The sequence below is a fragment of the Gossypium hirsutum genome, chromosome A07 (assembly GCF_007990345.1).
Source record: "Gossypium hirsutum isolate 1008001.06 chromosome A07, Gossypium_hirsutum_v2.1, whole genome shotgun sequence".
In the NCBI taxonomy this organism is placed as follows: Eukaryota; Viridiplantae; Streptophyta; class Magnoliopsida; order Malvales; family Malvaceae; genus Gossypium; species Gossypium hirsutum.
The window spans coordinates 95,978,278-96,004,079 of NC_053430.1; the positions used below are offsets into that span (position 1 = coordinate 95,978,278).

At 28.3% G+C, this 25,802-nt stretch overlaps 3 protein-coding genes and 1 pseudogene across 3 annotated transcripts; 1 reads left to right on the forward strand and 3 right to left on the reverse strand.

Annotated features, from left to right (window-relative positions):
• Nucleotides 1–7,477: 7,477 nt before the first annotated feature.
• Nucleotides 7,478–7,918, reverse strand: LOC121203776 (uncharacterized). Its single transcript, XM_041074228.1, has one exon. It carries the CDS (start codon nucleotides 7,916–7,918, stop codon nucleotides 7,478–7,480), a length of 441 nt encoding a protein of 146 aa, XP_040930162.1.
• A 2,848-nt stretch (nucleotides 7,919–10,766) lies between these two features.
• On the forward strand, nucleotides 10,767–15,595 carry LOC107955531 (protein NPGR2-like; annotated as a pseudogene).
• Nucleotides 15,596–17,573: 1,978 nt separating this feature from the next.
• Nucleotides 17,574–18,748, reverse strand: LOC107955532 (transcription factor ILI4). The gene is made up of 2 exons (XM_016891323.2): nucleotides 18,614–18,748; nucleotides 17,574–17,855 (listed from the first exon to the last, which is right to left on the reverse strand). Exons 1-2 carry the CDS (start codon nucleotides 18,710–18,712, stop codon nucleotides 17,712–17,714), a joined length of 243 nt encoding a protein of 80 aa, XP_016746812.1. The 5' UTR covers nucleotides 18,713–18,748; the 3' UTR covers nucleotides 17,574–17,711.
• A 2,966-nt stretch (nucleotides 18,749–21,714) lies between these two features.
• LOC107955533 (tubulin alpha chain-like) lies at nucleotides 21,715–23,588 on the reverse strand. Its single transcript, NM_001327640.1, has 4 exons — nucleotides 23,496–23,588; nucleotides 23,168–23,402; nucleotides 22,707–23,077; nucleotides 21,715–22,632 (listed from the first exon to the last, which is right to left on the reverse strand). Exons 1-4 carry the CDS (start codon nucleotides 23,586–23,588, stop codon nucleotides 21,979–21,981), a joined length of 1,353 nt encoding a protein of 450 aa, NP_001314569.1. The 3' UTR covers nucleotides 21,715–21,978.
• Nucleotides 23,589–25,802: the final 2,214 nt, after the last annotated feature.

The following is a 25,802-nucleotide window of genomic DNA, read 5'->3' on the forward strand; positions in this document are numbered from 1 at the left end:
AATTTGATCATCAAATTTTATAAAAATTGAGAAAATAGTTTAGTTAATGGTAAAATAAACCAACTTCTACAGTTGGTTTTTGCTAATTTGTTCCGCATAAATTGTTGAGCTAATGATTTTTTCTATTTTACCAACTTCTCAATTTTTATAAAGTACGAATAAAGGGACTAAGTTTGAGGGATGAAATTCATAAATAGACCTTTATTTTATTTTTCTATTATTGGATTATTTGCAAGTTTAATAACTTATGTTTGCTTAAAATTCTATTTAGGTCATCAAAGTTTTTAAAATTACTATATGGTCATTATCGTTATTGGCTTGTTATGTTATGGTTACTAAGTCATTAAGGGTCAGTTTAGCATTGCTTCTCAAAAGTACTTTTGAGATAAAAGCATTGTTAAACTTTGAACTTTTCAAAAGTGTTTTTGAGATAAAAAAATCTCTGCAAAAGTACTTTTTTTTTGCCAAAAGTAAAAACAAAAAATTTTAACTTTTACTTAAAAGTGTTTCTGAGAAACAATGCTAAATTGATCCTAAGTATCGTTTCCGGTGTGACAACAAACTAATGTGGCAGTGGCATGTTAATATCATCATTCCATGTGAATTTTTTAAGTCAAATTGTGTGGCTAGTCCCTTGCAAATTTATTATTTCTCACACTATTTGTAAAATGCAATAGGTGAAATAATATGAACACACTATTTTCAATGGTATAGTTAAACTAAACAAAGAACTCTCCAATGTCAAAATTTATAGATTTGGTGGAGCCTAAAATTTTTTTTTTAAAAAAAATTGGAGGATCTAATGAGAATGTTTAAAAAAGTTTGGTAAGTCTAATTAAAATTTCTAAAAATTTTAAAAGGTTTAACGAGAAATTTAATTTTTTTTAGAGAACTAACTTTAAAAAAAAATTAAAGATCTATAAAGAATTGTTTAAAATTTCGGTCAATATCGATTGTACTAATACCAATAGTGATAAAAAAAACTATAAATTTACCGAAATAATATTGACTACCTTTTATCTAAAGAGTTATTACATATATTTGGAATTATAGAGTAAAAATTTAAAGATTATAATATACTTTAGATACTTGTACTTTACATAGATTTGGAATTTAGTATCTTTGTTTTTATTTTCGAGGATTTAATCCTTTTAATTTTTTAATTTAAAAATTCACGTCTAATTATTACATTGTTAAAATTCTTCCATTCAAATTTCTGGCGTGATGTTTTGAAATTGAAAAAAATACTCACTCGGTATACATGTAACAAAAAAATGACATTTTAATGTACGTAAATTTAACAATGAATTTTAGTGGTGTTAATAATTCTTAAAAATTCACATTAACATTTTAACCAGAATAAAATATTTAGATTAACTAGTGAAATTATAAAAGTTGAAGTATTAAATTGTGTCAAAGTTAAAATATAAAGATTAAATTCATAATTGAGCAAAGTATAGGATCAAAAGTGAAATTTAATCATTCTTAAATAATCTCAAAAAGAAAGAAGTAGAAGGACTAAAACTAAAATTTAACCATTATATTATCATTTAAAAAAATAATAAAGCAATAGACAGCTTTCACGTAAGGAAAGCCTTAGGACTTTCTTTTTATATACAGTATTATAGATTTCGTTTTCTTTAAAAAATGAAATTCTCGTTTAAATTTTTTGTTTAAATACGTAAAAGGTTCTGTATTCTTTTAAGGCACTGAGTCCTTGTTTTTTTTTTATTTAAAAATTTTGATCCTTCCGTTTAATTATGCCAGTTAAATTAATGATGACGAAGGTAAAATAACTATTTTAGACCTCAACATTTATAAATTTTTTTAGCAATTTGGTCCTTATCATTTAAAAGAACATAAAAAGATTTAATTTTTAAAAAATATTTTTTTCATATGTTAAATAAAACATAAAAACTTAAAAAATATTATAATTATTTTAAATAAACTCTTTAAAATTCAAAGAATAAAAAATAAAAATTAATTTTAAAATAAAAAATTTCAAAATTCAATGTTATCTAAACTGGACGTAACCTATTGAGGTAACAGTCCAATGAAAGGTGAAAAATCAGTTGACTTGCAAATCGGTACAAACTGGTTAAACCGAGCTAAAAATCAGTTTAACATGTAGTTAAATTGATTTCGAACTAGTCTGACCAATTGGTTCCTAGAACAATCAATTTTATTGATTCAAAGCCAATAAACTATTAAAAATAAAAATACTTTAAATAAATAATTGGTTTAACTGGTTTTTTAACCCAGTTCAACCAATCCATATCAGTTCGCAGGCCAACTAATTTTTTACTTCTCACTAGATCGATACCCCAACTAGTTCTTGATCTAATCAGTTTGGTATGGTTAAGTTAACATTGAATTTTTTAAAAAATCTTTTTATTTGTTATTTTTTTATTTTTAAGGAGTTTTTTTTCATATGTTTTGTTTTTTTTAAAATAAAATTTTAATATTTTATATTTTTTAATAAGAAAAAATATAGCTTTTAAATTTTTAAAAAATTACTTACTTTTAAAGAGTATGGACCAATTTGACCAAAAAAATGTAAATGTCGAGAGTTAAAAATTTTAAAATTTTAAAAACCAATTGACCCATGAATCGGTATGGACTGGTTGAACTAGTCTAAAAATCAGTTGAACTAACAGTAGTTTTTTTTATAAATTTTTATTTTTATTTTTATTTTTTTGCTTTGAATGGATCGGACAAGTTATTTAGGGAACCAACTGGTCAGACCAGTTTAAAATCGGTTCAACCAATCTGTATCAGTTCACTTGTCAACCGATTTTTTTATCTCTAACCAGATTAATACCACAATTGATTTCGGTCAAATTATTGGGTCTTCTCTGATTTAGATAACATTAGTTTTTAAATTTTTTGTTTATGTTTTTAAAATCATTTTATTATTTATATTTTTTTAAATTTAAAAAATTTATAATAATCAAATTGATAAATATATATATATATGTATGTTGAAGATTAAATGTTAATTTTAAAGGCAAAATTTAAGGGAAAAGTTAAGATTTTTATGAAAGTACTTTGGCTTAAAATTAAAATATAGGGTGACATTGAAGCCTAAATTTCTTGTGAACAATAAATACCGTCTTGAATGTCGACTTATATCTTTCCCACAAAAAAAACCAAAATCAGTTAAACATTAATAACCTTATTACGTCCTTCAGAATTTCGCAGACCAGCTGTTATTTGGCATCTACAATAACGCAAATCTCAGTAAGCTAAATGAACTTTTCAGATCTGATACCGAATCTTAGCTATATTGTATCAATAAAGTTGAACTGTTCAGGTCGACGATGATACAGCCACCGTTGAAACCACCGGAGAAGGATATGAAAGCGAAAGAGAAAGGGGGGGGGGGAATGGCGTAAAAAGGAAATTACGAATGAAAGTGAGGGAAAAGGACTATTTTATTTTTTTATTGTTATTGGATTAGGGTTAGGGTTAGGTAAGACGTATAACGAAAAGAGGGATTTTTCTTTTTTAGTTAAATTAATTAATGAGTAATTAATACTTTCTATGTTTAAAAATTTGATTAAATTGTTGTTTTCATTTATCCATTGGATGTGAAATATTATCAAATACTTGTTTATAGTACAATGCAACAAATAATATTACCAGTAGATGTAACTTAAAATGGTAAATTTTTAATTAATTTTTTTTGTAATTTACAAATTTTTAATTTGATAATAATATTATTATATTTTGATCTCTAAAAATGATAAAATTTTGATTTAATTTTTTAAAAATTATAAAGATATAAGTTATTAAAATGATGAAATTGTATTTTTATTTTCGTAAAAATATATAATTTATAATTTATAAAATTTTAAATTAGTAATGATAAAATTACATTTTAGCCCCGAAATGATAAAAATTTAATTTAATCCTTTAAAAATTATAAAAATATATACTATTAAAATGATAAAATTATATTTTTCCTATGAAAAAAATCCATAATTTAATTTCTCCCCAAAAAGAAGTTCCAGGCTTTGCCACTTAATAATTTTATGAAAAATCTATTTTTTTTATATATAAATGCAATGAGATATAAACTCAATATAATCTAATTGGTTAAATTCTGTTATAAGTCTTTGTACTTTTTAAAAATTATGGATTTAATCCCTATATTTATATTTCATGGAGTTTAAGCATTCTGTTTTTTATATTTTAAAATTCAGATCCAACTGTTAATATTGTTAATATTTTCTTTTGTTAAATTTGTTACTATGATATTTTTCAAATAAAAAATAAATTACTTAATAGTTATATAATTAAAAAAATAATTTTAAAATTAACTTAAATTTAAAAAAAATTAATAATATTGACAATCCAACCTAAATTTTAAAATTTAAAAAATAAAGAGACTAAATTTTATAAAATAAAATTACAGGACACTTGTGGCATATTTTAATAATCTAATTTTAGCTATGACTTCTTTTTACTGTATCAGGTCATATTCGGGTCAGAGAATGGGTCCCACAGACATATGAGTGCCAAGCCGAGGAAGCCGGTCCATTTGCCTTTTTCGCTAAAGCCGCTGCATCTGCCTTGAAACTTCAGCAAAAATATATATTCAGTCTTTTATTTGCATCGCATCCACTTTTTTATTTTAGTTTTTATTCGATTTAATAATGTTGATTAAAATAAAAAAATAATTTAATTAAAATTTAATATTTTAGTAATTGATTTCTAAAACATGATTGATAATCCACAATAAAAACTATTAGATAGACCTCCATGTGATGATTTGATAGTTAAGAGTTTACCGTCCTAAGTATAACCTAAATCGAGTCGTATTAATCACGTTGATTGTTTGGGCTTTGCCATATTATATGAATAATGATAAATAGATAAGGATTCATCGATCACTTAATAGAAAATATAAGTTCAATTATCATTTATTTTATTTTACATTTTTAAATTATATTATTATTTATCAAACAATCTAATTATATTTAGTATTTAAGTTTAAATAATATATCGAACAAATTTTACACTATATATTTTTTTACTTATTGAGGTCCTAGTTGATTGCTCAGACGACAAAACTTTGAAGAGGAGACTTTTCTTAGATGACCCATAGCTCCAGTGGTACCATATTTATAAACAAGTTGCATATAAGATCAAGGTTAGTGGTTCAAGCTACACTGCACCCAAGAACCTCCATTATTACTCACGTACTCAATATTAACACTTATCTTAAGTTTTGCATGTACCTATCTCCACTAATTGAGGCACCCCTCCCCCCAAATAGTGAACCATACACGGTTCTCTGCAAAAGTCAGAGACAAAACCTTGACACAGGGACAATACATTCGATTGTTGATATCCGAATCGATTGCCCACAAGACGACACTTATAAAACTTCTTCCAGAGAAGTTGATTCCCTCTCAATAGTTCTTATACATTGATAGTAAGTTAAGTTATAAAACTTCAATATATCCTTAATTAATATTTAAAAATAAAATAAAAATATTGTTATTTGATATATTAGTATTGAAATTTTTTAACCCGCAAACAGGATCAAGAAATTGTCATATATTTTATTTATTTAATATTTTAGTTTTTTAGATACTAATTAAACATATATGGCGATTTTCTTAACCCAATTTGTAGAGTTAAAACGAATGTAATACATAATTATACATAAATAAATGATAATTATTTAGAATCCATCACATATCTTTAATTGGTATTTTAAAAATAAAAATTAAATTATAAATATAGAATATATTTTGGAATTCAATCAATTCAAAATGTTAAGATTAAATAATTTATTTCGAAAAAAATTAAGTTATTGTATTTGAAAAATTATAAAATAATTATAAAAAAAGAAGAATTTTTAAAAATAATATAAAAATATTTAATATATATAATTATATTTGAACAAATTATAATTTATATATATTAGAATTAAACTATGGACCATCTGTATTAAATCAAATAATAAATTACTCATGAATTTTGAAAATTTCCCATATATTTATTCGAACAAGTAAATTAATTTTTAAAATTTTAAAAGCTTTGATACTAATGAAATATCTTCTACAAATTCCTCCGTAATAATCTCATATTTATTTTTAAAATACATTTATACTTTAAATTTTAAAAGATATATATTATAAAAAATTTAATTTTTAAAATAATTTTTATAAAAATTAATTAATCAATATATTTTTTAAAAAAATATATTAACTGAGACAGAAAAAGTAGATAATGATTCTACTGTTTTTACTTAATTGTTCTCCGGTTGATTGATTCATAAAGAGGAGAAAAAGAAACATTTAAATTCAAATTCAAACTTTAGAGGTTTCATCATGAAATCATAGCTGGTGTATGCAGGCCATATGTGCCCAAGGAACACAGATTCAGTCAGGATAAAACAACCTTAATAATGACAAATAAATCATAAAAAAAATTATAAAACCCATATTTAATCGATTTATATAGAGTGGTGATTAAAATTTTTCAGATCCAGCTTAATAAAAATTCAAATTATTATTATTATAAATAAATTATTCGAATAATTATAAAATAAAATCAAATTATTACAATATAAATAGACTAAAAACTATTCCGATTAAAGCTTAGTTTAAAAATACTTTTCGTGAAAAGAAGTTGAAAAGAATACTTTTGAGTCAATTTTTGAGAGGAACATTTTTGTCCCAAAATATAAAATTAATATTCGAACATATTCACTTCTCCCAAATTTATACTTGTGATTTTTTTTATCTCAAATTGATACGTGAACTTTTTTTTCCTTCACTATATATATTGAAACTATATATTGAAACCCTTTTCTTTCCTTTTTTTTTGTTTTGTTTTGTTCGGGTATTAATTTTTGAGAGAAATTTTCTCTAAAAATAAGTTTATTTAAGAATATTTTGGTCGAAAAGTATTTTTGAAAGCCTAAAACTAATAAATTAGGACTAACTGATTAAAATTTTACTTATAAAATCGAATTAAACCTCGGTAAATTTAAAGACATTCTATTTTTGCAATTTGGGATGTTTTTGAATAATTATTCAAATTTGGACTAATTTGGATTGAAAAGCTAATATTAGAAATAAACAAATAATATACCATATAAATAAATAATTCAGATTCAAATATTTCAAAAATAATAATGCTATGATCCCTAATGCTTACCCCTTCACACTCTCCTTCATCAAAGTATCAAGGACTGAGATTGATCTGTTCTTTCATTTGCATTATTGATTCAGAATATAAAGGAACATCAAATGTACATGCATACATTCAACAGAAAAAATCAAATGGAAAAAAAAGACTATAGAGCTATGCTTATGGCTATGTATTCCACAGACAACTTCTCCAGTATGAACAATGACGGAGAAGAAAATAAAACTGCTCAAAAAAAAAATTTAAATCTCGTTTTTGAAAACCATGTCCAATGAGGTGTCTCCACGTCTGAGGGGGAAAAAACACAGCCTTACATCTCTAAGAAACGAGAGAGCTGGGTCGGGTTGACGATGCCTTGCAAGTGGGCCCCATCGGTCTTCAGCAAACTTGCCACTTCTACGTACATTTGATGCTTCTTCAGCTTCAGCTCGGCGTCGCCTGGTGCGGATCTGTCGTTCGGCTCGGCTTTTTCTCTGGTTCCCTTCCTGGATTCAGCGGGCGATTGTTGAGGTCGGGTCGGGTCCCAGGGCTGGCCGAAGAGCGTCCCGTTAGTGAGGAACTCGTGGGCCAGGTATCCAGCTAGGAGGTGGTTGGAGAGAAGCGGGGGAGGAGCGGCCGGCATGGGTGGTTTCGAGGACGGAGGAAGAGAGGTTAGGGGTTTGAGGTCAAAACCGTCTCTCTCTTTTCGTTTGTTGTTGGGCATGGAATCGGGCACCCGACGGGGAGGGAGACGCATCGTTTTGGTGTTCATTGTTGCGCCTTATTTGGAGCATGCCACGTCACCACCAAATAATCTACTACAAATATATAAATAAATACATAAAACAGGGGCCCCGTATTTTCCACTAGTCTTTTTTTAAAGAAAACGGGGTTATACTTGTTTGGGTAAAATAATAAGCGGGAAAATTGGTAAAGGGTAAAAAGGTAAAACAATAAATAAAAATAAAAATTGAAGGATCAGATTCCGATGGACCAGTGGCCGGAATCTGGGTTTGTAAAATTAAGATTGTTGGAATTTATGAGTTCGAAATGAAAAAAGAATAGTAAGGGAGAATGAGATGAGGAAAATAAAGTGGAGTCAGGAGCATGAATTGATGGCGGGTTTGTATGTATTTATAGAGAAAGAGATTAACCATTAGCCTTAGAGATTAAGGGAAATTACTAAGATTGCCACGGAGATATTGAATGACGAAACAATAACGCTCATGTAATCCTTTTCCTTTTTTTGTTTTTTTTTGGTAACTCATGTAATCTTTTTAACACCTTTTAACTTTCACCAAGTAGTCAAATTCTTAGAAAAACAAATAAGTGTTCAAGAATGCTTATTTTTGTTAATTTTTTTAATTATTATTGTTAGAATTTGTGTGATTCGAATCCCGTTACTTGTTAAGGAAATAAATACAGAGATAAAATAAGATCTCTATTAAGCATAATTGCCTCTGCGGTATGGACCATATCATACAAGCTAAGTTCATATAGACCTATACTTCTACTATATGACCTTGATTAGAACAGGGTTTTTCAGTATTTAAATAGATGTAGTTGAAACTCCTCTTGTATCGTTCATTTTTCAACATTAGTGGATTTTTTCTCCTCTACCTGTGGTTTTTCTCTGAAAGAGTTTTCACGTAAAATCTATGTGTTCTTATTTTTCTTTTATTATTGCTTTACGATTGTTCTACCGTCATTATTAACGTTTATTATAACAATTATTCAATTGGATTGAGTTTTGATTTTTATTTAATTATAAAATAATTAATTCATTAAATTATTTCATGTAAAATCAATTACCATTATTTAGAATATTCTAATAGAAAATAAATTGATTAAAACTTGAATTGAAATTGATAAAAAGGAAAAATCAATGTATACAATTAAATTAAGGGTAAACAACTAAATAGCCATTTTTGTTTCTCTTGCGTAACATTTTAGTCACTTACGTTATCATGTTGTAATATTTTAGTCAATGAGCGTTAATTGTCGTTAACAGTGAAACGGTAAACTGACGTGGCACATTAAATCATCATTCCAAATGAAAATTTTAGGTTAAATTATACAATCGATCCCTATATTTTTTTCATTTTGAGCATTTTAATTTTTTCTTCTTTTAAATTAAAAGAGATGAAGAAAGGAGGAAAATAAATGGAGAAGCAAAAGATAATGGAAAATAAAGAAGAAAAAAAGAAAAGTTAAAAGAACGTAAAAGGGAAAAAAAACAAATTGCTCAAAACGAAAAATATATGGAGACCAATTGTATAATTTAACCTAAAATTTTTATTTGAAATGATAATTTAACGTGCCACGTCAACTTACATTTATACCGTTAACAACAATTAATGGCTCAATAATTAAAATGTTACAACATGTTAACGTAAGTAACTAAAATGTTACTTGAGAAAAACCAAAGTGACTATTTTGATAATTTACCCTTAAATTAAAATTTAAATAGTTAACATGTTTTTGCATAAAAAATAATTAAAAAATAAAAAAAAAAAGTTAAAGTGAAGAAAAACATAATAGATAATTATAGATAATTATCATTAATAATATTTTTAAAAATTGAATCGAGATAACATTGTACTCTTTTTCTTAAGGATAATTACTTGATACATTTGTGGAAAGTTTTTATTATATAAGTGAGGTTGAAATTTTGTCACATGTCCTTAATGAATAAATAAGACATGTAGCAAAATTGCAACTCTATAGGGGAATAAATTTTTTTCACCGCTAGTATACTAAATTAAATTAAATATAAAAATAAGTATGTATTTTTAGTGATAGCTTTTTAAGAGAAACTCAATTAAAATAACTAAATTATTATTTATTTTAAAAAAGGGGTATTTTTTTAACGTAAAAAACACCCTTATTTTAGTAAACATGATAATTAAAATATTAAAAGACATAATTATCTCTTTTCATTTTATGATTTTGTTTCTTTGTTTTCTATTTTTGTCTTATCCAAGTATCCAAGTCAAACACCCCTATCATAATAAATACAATTAAAAAAAATTCTAAATATTGTGTTTCAGCTAAGAACTGCAAAACACGTTGGTAGCGTGATTTCATGTGGAATATTACTAAGCAATAACTCTGTAAGATAATTATTGAATTGATTTCGAATTTTTTATTTAATTTTGGTTGTAACACTATAAAATTAGTGATGAAATTAGGTAAGAAATGGGTAACAATTTTGAAATTTCGAGCAAACACTAAATGTATATTGTTGGGAATAAAAATTAGAGAAGAAATGAGCAATAGCTCAATAGTTAAGAGATAGCCTTTCTCTCTCGTGACACCTCAAAACATAAGTTTAGTTAAGCGATGAAATTAAGTAAGAAATGGGCAATAACCCAATAATTAATATTCAAGATCGAGCTCCTTCATTTCTCTTTTAATTTTGCTCTACACGACTTGCCATAAGATCATATTTTCTTATGAGTTAACTTTTACAAATGTCACACAGTCATAATCTGTTACGCGATCATGTGAATTACACGATCGTATAACTCTTCTACACGACCGTGGGACCCCTAACTTATAGTTTTACCTATAATTTGAGCAAAAATTCTTTTAGATGATAACTTTTTCCTCACACAAGAATCAATGTAGTCAATAACTGTAAATTTCCAGCACTAAAATAATGAAAAAACATCACACGTGGCGTAAAATTGGCTACGCCAGACCAACGTCGTTAAGGTGGACTGCCAGAATCCCCATTTCCGACAATGCTAAGCTACGTTATACATTTTGATTTTGATTAATCGATATTTTCTCTTTAAATTTTTTGTAATTTTAATCCAAATCTTCTCCCTCTTTTAGTACAAAATGTAGGCCAAAAGAGTTAAAAGGAAATTTCCTGATAATAGAAAAAGAAATTAAAAAAAAAAAACAGGTTGTTCAAGGAATTGGCAGTGGATGCTTACTTGATTGATTAATTTTTAGTTTTCAAAGTGACTATTTTTTTTAATAGCTTGGGTTCGAAGGGGCAATCTTCAATAAAACTGATGGGTGGTGTTGGTATTGATGATTTATTGGTGGGTTTTTTTGTGTTGATTAATAATCTTTTAATTTTGAATTCTGGGTGTTGGGTTTTAAGCTGAATTTATAGTACAAAGGAAAGAAAAAAGGTTCTTGTTCATTTTTAAATATATCAAAATTTGATTCTTGTATTCTGTTTTATGTGCCAAAAGCTTGAACTTTTACTGTTTATGAAATGTGGATTACTATGATTGCATTGATGATCATATTGTATGTATACTTTGTGTTAGTTATTTACCCTTTGGAACTATACTGTTCATGTTCTGATAATGTTATCATTCTTGTTCATTTTTTCTTGTAGGTTTTGGAGAAGTGAAACAATATGAAGAATAAAATAAGGATTGAAAAGCCTAGAAGAGGTGGATTTAGGAGGGGTTTTGGGACAGATAATCAAGTGTTTATGCACCAGAAATCAATTAAGAAAATAAGACAAAATGATATCAGAATCCCTTGTTGCCGAAAACAGTGAGAAAAAGCCAGATATTAGGAATATAGAAGAAGCTGAATTGTCTCTGCTTGAAAGCAGTTCACTGAATTAGGAGGTTTGTTTCTTCTTTGAGATTTCGAGTTGGTTTCTGGAGTAGTTTTGTTCGCCATTGATGGCTTTTTAAGTCTTAGGGGATTATACTTTGTCGCGAAAATTGGTGCTGGCATATTGATTTATGTATGTTTATTTTAAAATTAACCTCATGATGCTTCTCAAATCTGGTTTTAGGTGTGTTTGATGTCTATTAAAGCCATTGTTTAGGAGTTTTGCCGGTCTTTTCTTTCATTTCTAAGATTTTTTGTACTGTAATAGTAAGTTTTTTGCCATATTATCTGCTTATTCTGCTTTGCTCAAAGATATGACAATACAATTATACCTCTTGTCTTCTTTGATATGATTTTTAGGCTTGAAGTTACTAGTTTAACTTTGAATGCCATATAGTTTTCTCTTTTACAATATAAACTCAAAAAATTATGCAAATTCTACTACCTAGTCACATTGTTCTAACAAAAGCCAGAAGTTGTCCATTTTTATAAAGCTTTTAAATGAGTAACTGGTTAACACTTAAAATTGCTTCTTTTAGCTCATAAATTACGGTTTCCATGCCATAATATTGCTTCAAGCATTCTTAGGCCATTTGTTACTTTTCATGGTACATTCCACCTGTGGTTATTCACATATCCTTACCCTTGTTAACACAGAGTGTTTGAGAAACTGATCATAGTATATTCATTTGAAGCTCGCAGTTATTCATATTGTCTATTATTTCCAATTAGTGCCCTCATTTATGCCTATTCCATTTTTTTTTTTGCCAATTTAGTGTTGGAAATTAGTTGAGGTGATTTTATAAGTGCTTTTATTTGTGTACTTTTCAGCTGAGGTGTCTTCAATTTGCAGGAAGCAATAGCATTGCTGGGAAGAATTGAATATCAGAAAGGAAATATAGAAGCTGCACTGCATGTGTTTGGTGGAATAGATATCGCAACAATAGAGTAGAACAGAGTAAGAGACGATCACATGATGATGCTCCTCCACAAATGTCTATCCATACTGTTAGTCTGCTGGTAGAAGCAATATTTCTGAAAGCAAAATCATTGCAGCATCTGCAAAGGTTTAGAGGTGATCTTTTATGTATTGGTACATAAATCTCACATCAACTTTGTATTTGTATGGATGGAGTTATAATTAAGTGCTGCATTGTTATAACATCTAGCTTCTATGCTTCTTTTTTTTTTTTTGTTTTCCCGTACAAACTTCTTTGTTGTTTGGAATGTGGTTTGTCAAGTATGTCATCATTGAGCATGGTTTTATCAGATCCCTTCATTCTTTCTCACTTATGTCATTGAGCACAATTCATTCAACATTGCATAGCTAATGTACATTTCCAATCATTCTTGCAGAAGCTGCTCAAACCTGCAAAGTTTTTCTGGACATAGTTGAATTTTCAATACCACAAGGCTTGCCTGAAAACTTTACTGCTGACTGTAAAGTGCAGGAAACTCTAAACGAGGCAGTCAAGATGCTTCCAGAATTATGGAAATGTAGTGATTCTCCACATGAAGCAATCTTGTCCTACCAGCAGGCTCTTCTCCATCAGTGGAATCTTGATGCTGAAACTATTGCAAGGATTCAAAACCAGTTTGCCTTATTTCTTTTGTATTATGGAGGTGAAGCACTGCCTCCAAATCCCTGCTCGCAAATGGACGGTTCCTTCATCCCTAGAAATAACATAGAGGAAGCTATACTTTTGTTAATGATACTATTAAAAAGAGTTTCTTCGAAAAGAATTGAATGGGATCCGTCAATATTGGATCATCTGTCATTTGCTCTCTCCTTGTCTGGGGATTTGAGGGCTTTGGCTAACCAAATAGAAGAACTACTTCCAGGGTTTATTTGTCGCAAAGAAAGATACCATAGCTTTATGTTATTATGGAACAGGCGAAGATTTGGTTGCTTTGAATCTATTGCGAAAATTGTTGCATAGTATAGAGGATCCACACTGTGTTCCAGCATTGTTAATGGCATCAAGAATTTGCGGGGAACAACCTAATCTTGTGGAAGAAGGAATTAATTTTGCTCATAGATCCCTTGAAAGCCTGGACAATGAATGCAGTGAGTTGGAAGGTATTGCTAACCTTTTATTAGGTGTGGCTCATTTGAAACATTTGCTAACCTTTTATTACATTTGCTAACCTTTTATTAGGTGTGGCTCATTCGACACATTCAAAGTCAGCAGTATCCAATTTTGAGACGGTTGCCAGATGGTCTAAGGCACTTCAGACCGTGGAAAAGGCCGGGAATATTACAAGCATGAAAGACCCTAATATTCTTTATCATCTGAGCCTGGAAAATGTTAAGCAGAGAAAATTGGAAGGTGCACTTTATTATGCAAAGTCATTACTAAAACTAGAAGGCGGTTTTAACATTAAGGGGTGGTTGTTGTTGGCCCGCGTATTGTCAGCTTAAAAACGTTTTGTGGATAGTGAAACCATTCTCAATGCCTCCTTGGATCAAACCGGAAAATGGGACCAAAGAGAATTGTTGCACACCAAAGCTAAGATTCAACTTGCACAGGGACAGCTCAAAAACGCTTTTGACACGTATACTCAACTTCTTGGCATTCTTCACGTACAGAATAAAAGCTTTGGTTCCAGGAAGAAACTTCATAAGGTCTGTTTATTGTTTAACATTCCTATGCATTGCTTATAATTTTTGTTGACTTCTATGTTCTTGGAAGAATCTTAAAACGGTTTTTCTACCAAGTTGAATTCAGGAGATGAATCGGTTTTTGTAATTAGGTTGGTAAATCTTCAGAAATGATTGTTAGAATAATCATCTTTGTCTCGCCTGTATGACTTGCCATCACTCGGATACCTTCGAGTGATACAAATTTGAGGCTTTTTTATTGTCTGAATGGGTAGGTTGTAAATGGCAGAGGGAAATCATTGTTGCCGGATTTGACGGTCAATACAACCACTTAAAACTTAACAAAAGCTTCTTGTGTCATTAGAACATGAAATCATTTATAATCTATTTCTTCTTTCATTTTCTGAGAGAAAATACTTTCCTGGAAACAACGTCAAAAAACAACTTATCTTTTCGAAAAATTGTTAACAGGATTGCAGATGCTATTCTAGAAGTTTTGAACAGGAAATATGGCATGATCTAGCTTATCTCTACATAAGCTTGTCAAGATGGCAAGATGCTGAGATTTGTCTTTCAAAATCGAATGCCATTAGTTCTTTCTCTGCTGTTAGAAATCATGCCACCGGTAAGGTTTTTCGTTCCTTGATTTATGTTGTCATCGTTGTATTACATGGTACTAGAAAATTTCTCGGCCTATGGCCGAGTCGCACTTCTATATACTAAAATACAAGTGACAACTCTGGATTTTATTTTGCAGGTGTGCTTTATGAAAGAAAAGGACTGCTGAAAGAAGCTCTCAAGGCTTTTCAGAGCGCTTTGGATATCGATCTCGATCATTCCCCAAGCTTGATATCAGCAGCTGGTGTGCTCAGACAACTCAAATGTCAACCCGATGCAGTTGTAAAAGGCTTGTTGATGAATACTCTCCGAGTTGATAGAATGAATCCATCAGCATGGTATAATCTCGGTCTGCTTCTCAAAGCTGAAGGCACCCCATTGTCGCTAGAAGAAGCTGCCGAATGTTTTCAGGCTGCTGCCATTCTTGGGGAACTCGGCACCTGCCTGTTGATCCATTCAGATTAATTTTCGGCATTTTAAATATTTTTAATTAATTAATTTTCGGCAATTTAAACAAAATTTAATATTAATTTTTTGAAACATTTATATTGTAAATATATTTGTATCATAAGAAACAATAGACAATGAAAATGTAATTGAAATTAAATATAAAGTGTAATTTAATATTTATTATATTTCAACTCATTTAAATTTAAATTTTATTATTTTAATATGATAATATATTAAATGCATCCTACTTCAACGCTTTAAGTTTGAATAAATATAATTTATATTTTAAAAATAAAAAAATAATTTGAACATTGAGAACAAATTTAATTTGTAATTGTAGATCAATAATATATAAAATTAATTATGATTTTAATATATTAAAATTTATAAATTAAATATTAATATTTAAAATTATATAGAAACTTCATTAAATAAAATTTAAAAATTCAAGATCTTTCTATTATGCAAATCAAAATCTATAGAGAATTATTTATTATTGACTTGGAGTCATCTTTCGGATTTGATGAAGTAGAACACTCTTGACCTTTTTCCTTTTGTTACACAAATCTTAAGCAACGGAAGCTATAATTTTCCATTAATTGAACTTTTTCCTTTTGTTACACAAATCTTAAGCAACGGAAGCTATAATTTTCCATTAATATTGTATGTAATCCTAAACGAACCCTAAGTGGTGGAGGTTATAAATTTCCATTAATTTTGTGTGTAACCCTGAACAGTTATAAAATCATAATAAATAACAAGAAATTATCATTATAAATTACAACTTTTTATAAATTTATAATTACAATATTAATTTAAAAAATAACATAAAATAAAATTGTAAAACTTATAAAAACATATCATTGTAAACAGGGGTGAGATGAGTTCGAAACGAATCGAGGTATTCATTTTTTTCGTTTCCTGAACCGAAATCAAATCAATGGACACAAGAAATTAGTTATTATTGAACCGTATTAAATCAGTTTGGGTTTCAGGTTTCCATATTATTTTTGAACTTTTAGCTTTTGGACTTTATTTAGACAAAATTGTTTTTAGACTTGGACTTTTCAGCTTTAATTAAATAAAATTATTTTTGTTTTATGTTTCTTAGACACTATTTAACAAATTCAATTTTTTTTTCAAATTATACATAAAATCTCAATTAATATATTTATCTAAAAATTAATTTGTAAAATATATAATTATAAATGTTTATTAAAAATCTAATTAGACAATGATTTAATCACTCTCAACCTTCACTGGATATAGTCAAATGTTAAATTACTTGTATTTTATAACTCTTAATGTGTAATGAAAGAAAAAAAAGCACCCACGTTGGAAATGTTAATAATGGTAACCAAAATTTAGAAGTTTTAACAACAATAATAATAGTAGAAAAAAGAACACAGTACGGAATAAGCATGGCGAAGCCAGAAATTTTTTTTCATTCTTGATAAATATTAATTTTAATTGGTGTATAATTATAATATTAATTAAGTGAAAATTAATTTAATCTAATATTTTATATTTATCACATTACTCGAATAGTTTTATATATTACTAAAAAATATTTTTTTGAATATTTTAATAATTAATTGATATTTGATTTTTTTTAAGAGTAAAATACACTGGCAGTCACTCAACTTTGATTAAAATAATAAAACAGACACTAAACTTTAGAAAAATAACAAACCGGTCACCAATAACCATTTTTTATTATGTCTATAATGAAAAGTTGACTTGTCATCCCACGGTGTAAACGACCCCAATTTAAGAACCCTAGCTGGATTGGGCAGTAGACGAAGAAGAAGAAGAAATGGAGATGTCAACCGTCATTTTTTCACTGTAGCTTCAGTCGTCCGTTGCAGCAACCACCGTTCACGGCCGTCAGTAAGCCTAGAAACTTCCCAAATTTGACAACAACATTCCTTTTAAACTTGTAAACCCTAAAGTCAACTTAGATCTTTCAAAATCAACACTGAAAGCTCTAAATTTAAGCCTGAATACTAAAATTTCTAACATAAGGTATGGCTAGCATGCCATATGTTGTACTGTACGTATTTGGTTATTTCATCAACCCGTTAGTTTTTAACTATAGAATTTGTCCATTTTTAAGTAAAGAAACAAACTACAATCTGACTTTTAAGATAAAAAAAAAAAATTAATGGAGATAATTAAAAAGAAAACCCAAAGTAGAATAACTTGTAAAAGAACAAGGACAGAAAACTGAGCTGTATTCATTTATCTTATTGCATGGAGTTGAAGCATTAGTTGAGTAAATTAAAGAACAAAAATTTGTACATAACTATTGTTGTAGAAGTTGTCTGAGGATGTCTGCATTGATGCTACCATTGTTGTCTAAAGAAGCCATTAACTCTGATAGTCGAATACTTAAATCATCAACCTCTCCATTAAGCCTCTGAATATGACTGCAAATCTCATCCAAAAGCTGCAACAAGGATAACCATTGAGACAAGGTTTTATATATGCTATTCAAGATTAGTGTTGTGCTAAACTTTAAAATTTTTCGGTTAAAATATGTCACAAATCTTTATACTCTTTGTAAATTAGGAATTTATTCCTTTTATTGTTCATATTTTAAAATTTAGTTTCAATTGTTAAATTGTGATTCAGTATAATGTCATTTTTTAGTTCCATGGTTACCGAGTGAGTTTATTTTTAAATCACCAACAAATTTAACAGAAAAAAAAAGAAGAAAAAAATTAACAATATTAACAATTAGATCTGAATTTTGAAATTTGAAAAGTAGAAAGACTAAATTTCTAAAAATAAAAATACAAATGTTAAAATCTAAATTTGTGAGAAGTACGAACATTTGAAACTAAACCAAAACCAAAACTTAATTCTATAAACTAACACATTGATTCAATTCAATTTCCAATTTTCTTAAAATTTTCTCGGAGACTAGTGGAAATCTAGGGAGGCCCAAAATGGTAAAATTTTAATTTAAACTCTTTATAATTGATAAAATTTTAAATTAATAATAGTAAAATTATATTTTAGTCTCTCAAAATGATAAAATTTTGATTTAATTATTTAAAAATCATAAATGTAACTATTAAAATAATAAAATTATATTTTTACTATAGAAAATAAATATAATTTAATTTTGACCCCTAAAAGAATTCAGGCTAGTTGGAAAAGTGGCATGGAATTAAACCAAGTGCATGAGGTTTTGAAGCTTACCTTAGTCTTCTTCTTCATGTTAGTTGATAATAGCTCTTGAAGTTTAATGCTAAAATCTTCATTCTCATGGCTTCTACCACTTGATCTATTGCTAGACATTGTTGTAAGAGGAAGGGACTAAGTGTTGATGACAACTGAAATAGCAAAAATAGTGTTGTTTTTATAGATGCTATATGGGGCTATTATTTGGTGCTAAGCATATCAACCAAGATATCTTTGGAGATGGATTAGGGCCCCATTTGTCCAAAATTTGCTGGACCAGTTTGTTCCCATGAATTATTTTAGGTAAAAATGTTTCTCCAATCCCTCTTAATTTCAATATTGACCAAATTGATCCTTCTTTAAAAATCAAAACAGTTTAATCCCTATCAATTTCGGAAGTGAACAATTAAGGAAGATTAATCATAGCAATTAATGTTTTTTTGTCAATTTCAATATTTACATATTCTGTCAATTTGGTCCTGATTTGAAAAAGTTGTCTTAAAAATGTATTTTTTTTAGAAAATTTAAAAGATTCCAAACAATATATAAAAAATCTTCAGAAGGATTAATTTATTAGACTCTTTTTGGAAGGATCAATTTATTCAATATCAAATTTTAGAAGGGTTAATTTATTCAATATCAAAATTAAGAGGGAGAATAGACATCTTTTCACCATTATTTTATTAGACTCTTTTTGGAGGCTGTTTGTCTTTGACTCAAGAACATTATTACATGCGTATGCAATTGACCAAATTATGAAACTTGATCAAGTATTTAGCAATAATACACTACTATCCAACTTGGTGTTTATTTCAATTAGTTTATGCCATAATTATTAAGCAATATATATATAATATCTTTAATGAAATAATAATATTTAAGCACAATACTTATAACTATTTATAGCTTTTTAACTCATAAATAGGACAATAGTACATTTCAATGCACTCGAACTCACGTCCTTTCATATTGGTAATAATATCTATGCCAATCGAGTAATATTCAATCGATTATATTATATCTTTTAAGAAATAATATGTTTAGATTTTAATGATATTTGTGTATCTATTTATGGCACATTAATGCATTGTCTTATCTTGTTTATTGATTGAAAGTTTATGCCAAACAGTAGAATGCTCGATATTACCAACAAACAACCCTTAAATAGATTAGAAAATCTCCTTCCTAACCCCATGCTTTATGTTGCCCCATTTTGGAACAAATATTAAACATGAACAGATTTTCAAACAAAATGCTTCCTTTTTATTAGATGATATTTAATTCAACTTGAAAGTTTGTTTAAAACGTGAAAGAGTTTGGATAAAAGTATAGATTCGTTTAAAAAATGAGTCAATTTTCAGGTAAGATTTTTTATCCGACTTAATCCAAATTTACAAAAAGAAAAAACGGTTATTTTCTTGCTGTTTTCTCACTATTTTGTTGTCACTTTATTATTATATTACTACTATTTTGTTCGTTATTGTTTAGATATTGTATAACTCTTGTTTTATTATTAATTTTGTCACTATTTTAAAAACATTTACTTATTAAGTTGCATTCATTTTAGTGTTATTTTCAATCCCTTAAATATCTAAAAGGGGTGAAAAGGGACTGAAATCTTAGATACTCTCTCCCTTTTCATCCCACCAACACGAATAATTAAAATATTCATATTTAATGATATAATAAACTATTTAAAATTATAATTTTATTTTAATATTTATTTTATTGATAATTTTAAATTTTAAATAATATTGAAAGAATATGAGAAATTTTTCTAAAGAAAAGATGAAAAGGATTAAATCCCACAGAAACATTTTCAATAAGTATTGAATTCCTTCTCTTTTTCGTATAATTTCTTCCCATTTTCCGATATTTTTTGAAGTTGCACAGTACATATAAAAAGAAACATAAATGGTATCATGTGATTGATGCAAAAAAAAATAAATTAAAACCTATAAAATTTGCATACTTTATGTACTTAATTAAAAAGAAATTTAAATCTCAAAGTGGAAAAAATATATATTTGAAAGTAGGGTGAGCGTTCAATTAAATCAAGTTAAATTGAGTGAAAACATTTCGAGTTAATCGAGTTCACAAGTCTTATTTTATCATCTAACTTAATTTGAAATTTTTTTCGAATCGAATTAAGTGAAATAAAATTTGAGTCAAGCTGAACCGAATCGAGTGAAATTATTCAAGTTAAATTAAAAAAATTTAAATATGTCAAATAAAAATATTATTATAATATAACTAATTCTATATGTACATAAATTTAAAACCATATATATTTTAAAAAAATCAAAGTAAAATAATAAAAAATAAAATCCTTGAATATAATAAATTTGAATTAATTAAGTTCCAAATTTATTATTTTAAAATATTTTTAAAATTTTAGCTTTTTATATTTTTAAGAATTTTTAGAATATTTTTTGAAATTTTTATAAATATTTTGAATTTTTTTTGTAATTTTTGTGGATAGAAAAATTAATTTATCTATTTTTAAAGTTGACACAACCCAAAAAAATATTTACAACAATTTGTTATTCGAATTATGAAATTCTAACTTGACTCGTACTCGAAACTTGAATCGAATTATTTGAGCTTAATAATTCAAATAACTCAATTCAATTAATAAAAAAATTAATTTTTTTTTTATTTTTTTGAATGAAATCGAATGGAAAGATTAATTCGAGAATAAAGGCTTGAACTGCGAGACTGAGACATCAACTTTGATTAACCTCTGATGCATATTGATATTTACCATTCAATCAGTGCAAGAAATTAAGTCTAAAAGATTTGGATAAAATAAAACTGATAATCCGTCATACCCTGTGCTGGTAACAGTGACTTCTTGATGAGTAAAACCCGCAAACCAGTCATTTTCCCTCAGCATTTTCCTCCTCAGTCAAAGACAGTTTCTTGGAAATTTCTTTCAACTCGGCATCCATGGAAAATCAAGACAAAAATATCAATAAGAAACTCATAAAATAGAGAGAAAAAATCCAAAAAAAAATGAGTACCCATCGAAACAGATACAGATGCAGAAACTACAGCCACGGGAACTTTTTTCAATTTCAAGCACACTTTCAATTAGTCTAGTTTCTTATTGCCACGAGTAAAGATCAAACTTCTAATCTTATTTCTATAAGCAATCACTCCACCACACATACTTTCCTGATTTCAAGCACACATACTTTTTGAAGCATATGAAATTACTGCAGGTTAGAGCAATCAGTAATGAATTAAAAAAAAAACAATTAAGCAAAGATCCATTAAAACATGTTTTGAAGTTTGATACTACAATAGAGAAGACAAACAAAAAACTCATTTTTATTAGCTGACCAATAAGTCCATTGGCAGATTTTACTCTATATTCTAGCCTAGTACTCATCCCCTTCATCTTCATCTCCTTCACCAGATTCCAGGCCCACTTCTTCATAATCTTTCTCAAGAGCGGCCAAGTCTTCTCTAGCTTCAGAAAACTCACCTTCCTCCATACCCTCACCAACATACCAATGCACAAATGCACGCTTTGCATACATCAGATCAAACTTATGATCAATCCTTGAGAATACTTCAGCAACACTTGTAGAATTTGAAATCATGCAAACTGCCCTTTGAACCTTAGCCAAATCCCCACCAGGTACCACAGTTGGAGGCTGGTAGTTGATGCCACACTTGAACCCTGTGGGACACCAATCAACAAACTGGATGGTCCTTTTGGTCTTGATTGTTGCCACTGCAGCATTCACATCTTTAGGCACCACATCTCCTCTGTACATCAAGCAACAAGCCATGTATTTCCCATGGCGTGGATCACATTTGGCCATCATTGAAGCTGGTTCAAATGCACTGCTTGTGATTTCTGCCACTGATAGTTGCTCATGGTAAGCCTTTTCCGCTGAAATCACTGGTGCATATGAAGACAACATGAAATGGATTCTAGGGTATGGGACTAAATTGGTCTGAAACTCATTCACATCCACATTCAAAGCACCATCAAATCTCAAAGATGCAGTCAAGGAAGAAATAACCTGTAAACGATCCAAACATCGTAAGTATACACATACAGTGCAAACAATCAAATTAATGCTATGATTTATTGTACCTGAGAGACCAGCCTGTTGAGATTAGTGTAAGCAGGCCTCTCAATATCAAGAGATCTTCGGCAAATATCGTAGATAGCTTCATTATCGAGGAGAACTGCGACATCAGTGTGCTCTAACAGAGAATGAGTTGACAAAACACTATTGTAAGGCTCTACAACAGATGTGGAAACCTGTGGGGAAGGGTAAACAGTGAAACCCAGTTTTGATTTCTTTCCATAATCCACTGAAAGCCTTTCAAGAAGCAATGATCCAAGACCAGATCCAGTTCCTCCACCAACAGCATGAAACACCAAAAACCCCTGAAGTCCAGTACAGTTATCTGCTAGCTTTCTGATCCTATCAAGGCAAAGATCCACTATTTCCTTCCCAACTGCAACAAAAAAATAATAATAACAGGGTTAGTTTATAGATCTGATAGTAGGAGAAAGAAAACCCAACTTTTCCAACACTTATTGCTTACTTGTGTAGTGGCCTCTGGCAAAGTTATTTGCAGCATCTTCTTTGCCACTAATAAGCTGTTCAGGGTGGAATAATTGACGATAAGCCCCGGTTCTAACTTCATCAATTACGGTCGGTTCAAGATCCAAAAAAACAGCACGAGGGACATGTTTTCCAGCGCCGGTTTCACTGAAAAAGGTGTTGAAAGCATCATCCCCACCTCCGACTGTTTTGTCACCGGGCATTTGTCCATCAGGCTACACCCAAAAATCAAGAAAGAAGATTACATACCCAGCGAAGAAAAAGAAGAAAATATTGAGTTCATATGGTAAAAAGAATTCAAAAAAGACCTGAATGCCATGTTCAAGACAGTAGAGCTCCCAACAGGCGTTACCAACTTGGATACCAGCTTGACCAATGTGAACTGAAATGCACTCTCTCATTTTGGTTAACAAAGGGAAATTGCTGAAGAGTTTTAGGGGATAAAGAAGAAACTGAGAGATTTTTGAAAAGGATATTATAGAATAAAAGGGGGGGGGGTTTGAAACAGCTATAAATAAAGAACAAAAAAATAAGGGGGAGTTTTTCGAGGAAAGTGGGCGGAAAACGGCTATAAATTTTGAATAAAATGGAGATAAGAGTAACGTTAGGCGGGATTGAAAATTTGAAATTTTGAGTAGGGATGGTATGATGGGCCTAGTGGACTAAATTTTGAATAAAGGTAATATCTTATATAAGGAAATTTTTAAAATATATATATTTTTTATATTAATAAAATAATATTACATCATTAGTTTTTAAATATATATAAATATTATTTTATATTTAATCATGTTATCTCTAATTTAAAGGGTAAATTATAAAAATAATTACTTTTGTTTGTCTCAGAATTATAATTTAGTCACTTAAGTTATTATTTTGTTACGAAGTGATCACTCTATCGTTAATCTCTGTTACCTCCCTAATGACAATCCTACATGGCAATCCAAATGGGTTTTAAATACCAACTTGGATGTCTAACTAGGATATGAAAAGCTTTTTCAGTCAAAAAGGAAAAGAAAACTAAAAGAAAAAGGAGACGAACAATTTTTTTTTCCAATTTAAGTGTAATTAATTTAAAATTTTCAATTAATTACATTTATTTAATTAAAAATCTATTCTCGTCCCAGTTGAACATTCAAGTTGGCATTTAAAATTTATTTGGACAGCCACGTAGGATTGTCATTAGGGAGGTAATAGAACTTAACGGCAGAGTGACTACTTCGTAACAAAACGATAACATAAATGACTATGATATATCATTTCAAACATAAATAACTAAAACATAATCTGAAACAAATAAAAATGACTATTTTGATAATTTACCCTAATTTAACTTTAAACATTGAAATTATATGCCGAAAAAAAGTGATGGGTCCAAAAGTTTCTTTCATCATCTCAAAAGCAATTCAATTGAATATAAAAATTTAATACTCCCCATTTTCAAATGGAGATTTTAGTGTCTGACACATTCAAAAAAGATTATTCTGGTTAATAAAAAATTAGTGTATTATTTTAATAAATAATTATAATTTTTTATTATTTTGATTAAAGGTCGAAAAATAAAAATAATACCCAATATATAAATTCAAGATTATTTATTAAAAGGGTAAATTATACTGATGCTCACCAAACTTTCAAAAATTTAGTTTTAGGCACTCAAATTTTTTTTTTATAATTTAAGCACTCACATTACATAATTCAATCATTTTTCTTTAAAATTGTTAACAAAAATATGGTGCAGAATTATTTTTAAAATTTTGATCTCACATAGTTTTTATTATTTTAATCCTCGATATTTTATTATAAATAAAGCTTAACCCTTTCCTTCAACCTTAAAACTCAGTTCACTCACGTTCATTCCACTCATCGTTTCAACTCGAACTCAACTCAGATTATACTCAATGGCCCTGTTATTGAGTCAAGGATACACTTCTGCTCGTTGAGGATATAAGTAATAAAAGTAACATACATTTACATATAATTAAAATTCATGAATTGGAAATTAACCCAATCTACAATTAATTTATATTAAAAGATTTATGTAATTAGACACAAGTAAAATTATAATACAGAAAATTCAATCTTTACCATATACATATAAAGACATTAATAATTAAAAATCATATAATATATATACGAATTTAATAAATATTCAAGACGAGGACTAATTCAAGAAAAGATTAAACTACAAATTAAAGATGGAACCAAAACAAATTCTAAAATTAAGGGACATAAATGGAAAATATCCCAAATCACGATGACCTTCCCTCTCCTCGTGAATGATAGAATTTAGAAGTGAAAGTCACCCGAGATTGTAGGGGATATCAGTTTGGCTTAGTTTTTTATATTAATTTGTTTTAATTTTTAAAATTTATTTTGATAAAATGAATTTTGGTTTGTAGCTTTTTACTATTATTTGATAAAATTGTAAAGTTTTTTCATAAATATTTCTAAAAAATAATAATTTCTCAATAACTTAGACATTATTTTTACAATTTTAAAATATAATATATTTATTTTTATATAAAAAATTAAAATTAATTATATATTAAATAAAAAATAAAATTCAGTTTAGTTGTGTAAACTTATCTGTTTTCAACTTACATTCTAAAAAC

Excerpts from the sequence above, each read along its gene's own strand:
- LOC121203776 (XM_041074228.1), bottom strand. The coding sequence starts at position 7,918 with ATGAACACCAAAACGATGCGTCTCCCTCCCCGTCGGGTGCCCGATTCC.
- LOC107955532 (XM_016891323.2), bottom strand. The coding sequence starts at position 18,712 with ATGTCTAGCAATAGATCAAGTGGTAGAAGCCATGAGAATGAAGATTTT. Across the intron at positions 17,856-18,613 it reads ACATGAAGAAGAAGACTAAG|CTTTTGGATGAGATTTGCAG; the intron begins GTAAGCTTCAAA and ends TCCTTGTTGCAG.
- LOC107955533 (NM_001327640.1), bottom strand. The coding sequence starts at position 23,588 with ATGAGAGAGTGCATTTCAGTTCACATTGGTCAAGCTGGTATCCAAGTT. Across the intron at positions 23,403-23,495 it reads GTCTTGAACATGGCATTCAG|CCTGATGGACAAATGCCCGG; the intron begins GTCTTTTTTGAA and ends TTTTGGGTGTAG. Across the intron at positions 23,078-23,167 it reads TGCCAGAGGCCACTACACAA|TTGGGAAGGAAATAGTGGAT; the intron begins GTAAGCAATAAG and ends TTTTTGTTGCAG.